We start from the raw sequence: 4962 nt of genomic DNA, 5'->3' as shown, positions 1-4962 counted from the left end.
TATGATTGTTGATTGTTGACTGCGTCGCTAGTTACATGTGTACTGTTTTGAAATGGGGGAATGGGGACTCTGGATTGGGGGTACGAGTACGAGTACATGCCACTGCGACTTTTTACCCGGCGGCATCTTTCAACTGGCGGCAGAGGCATCCCGGCAATGCAGCAGCTCCAGCAGCTCCCAGCTGGTGCCAGGTCTCAACCCCAACTCCAACTCTTATGGGTAGTCTCAGAACAATTCCAGTCCCAATCCAGGTACCAGCGCGAGCTTCCGAACTAATTACATTGCAAAATACCTGAAATGTTGCGAAAGGCAGGAAATCAGCGAAACGGGAGTGCTGGGTTACTCTGGAATGGAATGGTTCTGGGTCTGGGTCTGGACAAACCGCGCCAGTGATCAGATCGCGATCTCTCCTACCTTTGCTGGCCGGAAATATGCATGGCTTGGCCAGCTTTTGGCCAGCTCCAAACGCAAAAAATTTGAATGTGCTCTCGTCACTGTCAGGGATTGGGAAGATCCCCACCAGCGCAACACAGTAGAGAGCAACCTCATCCCAATCCCCTCGTGCTCAGCGGAGCAGAGAGCTTGGAAATTAATTCAGTTGCAGGCCAAGGCGCGTATTTCTGCCGTTGTGTTTGCTTTTGTTTCCATTTCGCCACCGTCGCCAGCACTCACGGGTCAGTTGGGATCGAATCCCGGGTTCAGATGCCGCCTCGCTCCCATATATAACCTCTCCGGTATACGATTATATATATAGTATTTTCCATACATATATAATAGGCGTGACAAGCGCGCTACGCTCCGCTGACGCCCAAAAATAATCAAAGACAAAGGCTTGAGTCGAGTCGAGATGGCGATGACTATCAAGTGATGGACTGAAGTGGGGGAGGGCATTACACTGGGAAAAATATAATACAACTTTTATAAAATCTGAATAATAAAATCAAGTTGGATGGATGAGGATTTCCGTACCAGAGAACTCATTGCCCTGACAAAACCTTGTTAGAAAAATATTCTGTTAAATATCGAAAATATCGATATTTTATCGAAAAATTTTAGATATTTGTCTAGAATGATTTTTAAACACCTCAGTATTTTCTTTTAGTGTAAAAGCACTAGTTGGGGTGGAGGTTCAAAGTAGCGGGTGTACCCAAGGGATGGGGGAGGTATGATAATTACACCATGTCAGACGTGAAATTTCAATTTTTTTCTTCTCATTTTTTTGTTGCTCATTCCCATTTCTTTAATTTCTTGTTGGACGCTTAACGAGCTCATCTCGAAGGCAGTCCGAAAATTGTATCAAAATGTGTCTTGTGGTAAGAGAGATATAATGAACGATAATGAACTCGGGGAGGTTCAGGTGAACTTTGTGGAGGTTGAACTCACCTGTGGAGCTACAGAAAGCACCCGCACCCGAAAGAGAAATGTTATTAATTATAGTTTTTATTAAATGCCTAAACTAATAATTTTTCTAATTAACTATAAAGCTTCACATTTAAATCTTATCCTGAAACTGACTTTTAATTTCTTCAGAAGCCTCGAAGCCACCTGTAATGCCAAACTGCAGCAGTATAAAGAGATATGATATAATGGCAGAGAGGATCATCAGGATGAATTCGTTGTTTAGGTGAAAGAAACCCAAGACCTTGATCTCCAAACGCTGTGTTTGTTGCTGAGCCAGAAAGGTTTCCACCTGAAAGAAATACTTAAGAGAATCTATTGTGTAAAGATAAACCCTGCTTAAACTCACACTCTTATCCCAGCGCTGATCCATATCGGTGCAAAGTATATCTAAAGGCAACCTCTTGGGCTTCTGGGACTCCCTAACCGTATAGTCGGCACACATTATCAGCAGGACCAAGTTGGCCAACTTAACCCAAGCCATGACCAAGGACACCAGAGCCATTTCATTTTCGTTGAGATGCCGCAAAATGCACTGATAAAGCAGCAGGCAAATATTAATAAAGTTATAGTAAACATAAAACAGGATTTGCCACTGCAACATTTTTCTAAAAGCCTGAGTAACTTCATAGAGTTCACTATATATTACGGCAAACACGTCCAACTCATCGGCATAGTCGCACAGGAGTCGCATCCTGCGATAGTGACTCATACGCTCCTCCTGGGACTCAATGGGCTCCATTTTCTTCAACATAGCCATTATATTATCCGCCATGTGCTCATAAAGGATTCCGGAGACGAGAAATCCCAGGAAGCAGGCATCCAGGACGAATATCGTGCCCAGCCACATGTACATGCCAAAGCAGACGGCCACCGTTCGAATAATTTCCGAAAAATTCTCGACACTCAGAAGGGGTATCAGTTCATGGAAGCAACCGCATAGCGTGAAGAATAGTTTTAGCAGAAAGAAAACCACAAACTTTAAAGAAAACAACTGCTGCAATCGAGTGGCCGCACAAATCCTTTGGTACAGCGCTAAATATCTATTTAACACCTCACGGAATTGGTTTTCGCCCTTCGCCTGGATTATAAAGGATACAACTGCCAAAACCGAAACTGACAGAGCCTGAAGCGTGGCAAAGAGATCGGCATAACTCTCGGGTGTGCTGCCAATAATCTGTTCGGACATCGTTGGCCATACTCCTGCGTAAATGATAACCACCAGACAGCGCCACAGGATGTTGAGGATACGATTGCTACCGCCACGTTTGGGTTCCCGCAACTGGAGCCTGTCCAGGTCCAACTTGGAGGAGAGCAGGGACAGGCAACGCGCGGAGCGATAGAGCCAAAGGAGCAGGAATCGCGACCAACTCTCCACTCTGTGTTTGGCCATCGTCAAGCCCCAACTGAACGCGGCTAATGACAGGTCCTGCGATATATATATACATATATATATATATTCCGATAAGGAGCCCTTCTCCTCCAACTGGCTGTTGATTTTATTAATTGAATGTGTGGATATCGGCAATTGCCATTCACGCTCCGCTGAGTGCTTCGCTGACTGATTGGCCCCAGTCCTCCTTCAGAGTCGTCGGTCCCCAGACCATAACAACAATCGGCAATCGATGATGATGGACAGGCCAGCCTCGGTACCCAGATCCACAGGGCCTTAGCCTGGGTCTGGGCCTGGTACTCGCCCTTTAGGCACACACAACAGATGGTGCTCGAGAAATGAAACCATCAACGGGCACAACAAAAAAACAGGGCGTAAATTGATATTTATGCCCGTGTCAATAAAGTTGTTTTGGGTTGATGGACATACACAAAAAATCAGCCTAAAATTTGTATAGGAATTTTGTAATGAGGTGAATGGACGCGAGTTTAGAGGAATTTAAACAGGGAAAATTTCTACCAATTATTCCCAGAAAAATTATGGATTTTATATCAGAAAGTATTCTTGAATTCTTGGATATTTTTCATGCGTAATACAATTTATTGAAAAATTCATATTATGTTGTAATTTATTTATAATTTGTATTTATTATTCAGACTTGTATCAACAAATATTATTACCTAGAAAATAAATCAACATTGATATAGCATTATTTATGAGGTGTTACACATTTTCTATTCTGTTGATTTATTACATATTGTTCAACTAATTGTTTGTATTTATCAACCAGAAACAAGCCAATAATCAGTCGCCTTTATTTATAACTATTTAGTTACGTTAATTCTATTCATTATCTCGATTCTCCTAATTCGTTTGTTAACACCTAATCTGTTAAGGGGAGCATACACACAAGTTCAAAAGCAAACAATTAAGTTTCCATTAACCTACATAAATTGATAATTCAAGAGAGATACGACACTACAAATATCATTGGGTGTTTTAAAATGTCTAATTAAAAAGTCATAAAAGGTTGCTTTTTTTTATGTGATTAGGTTATAAATAGATACTTTTTATTATTACTTTTTAAAAATAGTCAAATTTTAAATTAAAGTCCAAGAAAAGGTAATAAATATACTATATTTAATTTAAACTATTATTCACTTATATATTTTACAAGATATACAATTTATTATCGTAAAAAGAAAATCAATTAACCGCGATATTTAACTCTTTTGATATTTTAATATTTTCAAAAAACATTTCCAAGTCTCAAAAGAGTACTTATGAATTCATATGCAAACAATTGCTATGCTACAAATATTATTTAAATGTTATTACTTATCAGGAAAACTATGTTTATGGCTGCACTGAAAACCTCGACCCGATTCCCATTTTGTTTTCATTTAAATCGCATTACTTGAGCCATAAGTTCGATTTTCCCTTAACGCTTGAATGCGAATTTTATTTCAGTTTAAATTCACTCGGCGGCAATTAGCGTGGCGATGACTTCTCCATGGAGATTGGAGGAGTAGAAGTCGGAGCTGAAATTGAAGTTGGAGTTGGAGTCGGGGGCAGATGGAGCAGCACACCCATTTTCCAATTTCCCCACACTCCAAAATGGATTGCAAGTTGCCAAACACGTTTGCCGAGCATTAGAATAGCTCCACACACAGAGTCAACGAACTTGGAGGCGCAGCTGGACGACCAAAAGCTGGGAGCTGGAGTGGTTTTCCAATATAGGGATTTTTTTAGTTTTCTTTTTTTTTTGTTCAGAGAACCCAGAAGGAAGTGGGGGCCTGGCAATAGAAAAACAACGGAGTCAACAGCCTTCAGCAAATCCAGTTGGAAGTCGCGAGTTGCTGTCTGCCACATCGGCGATCAGCAACCAGCAACACAGGTCTAGTCCTGCTCCGATCAACAGCAACTATAGCCACTTTAACGACGACGACTCCAATGTGGATGTGGCTCCGAGGAGGAGCTGGCAGCTCTTGGCTGGAAATGGGCGTGCAACAAGCCTGGGCCCCCAATAACTGGTTTTCCTAGATAGATATAGACAGATAACACTGGCTAGAAAGTCGCTGCCCGGCTCCAAGTATCCCATCCAACTTGCAACAGCATCCTGCAACCAGTTTACGTACAGTTCGGGTCCGTGTTATTACAGTCCCAAGTAC

At 41.8% G+C, this 4962-nt stretch overlaps 1 protein-coding gene across 1 annotated transcript; it reads right to left on the bottom strand.

Annotated features, from left to right (window-relative positions):
- Window positions 1-1492: 1492 nt before the first annotated feature.
- Window positions 1493-2791, bottom strand: Gr93a (Gustatory receptor 93a). The gene is made up of 2 exons (XM_017164839.1): window positions 1748-2791; window positions 1493-1690 (listed from the first exon to the last, which is right to left on the bottom strand). The coding sequence occupies exons 1-2, from the start codon at window positions 2789-2791 to the stop codon at window positions 1493-1495; spliced, it is 1242 nt and encodes a 413-aa protein (XP_017020328.1).
- Window positions 2792-4962: the final 2171 nt, after the last annotated feature.

This window comes from Drosophila kikkawai, chromosome 3R (assembly GCF_030179895.1).
Source record: "Drosophila kikkawai strain 14028-0561.14 chromosome 3R, DkikHiC1v2, whole genome shotgun sequence".
Lineage (NCBI taxonomy): Eukaryota > Metazoa > Arthropoda > Insecta > Diptera > Drosophilidae > Drosophila > Drosophila kikkawai.
This window is presented reverse-complemented; position numbering and strand designations above follow the sequence as displayed.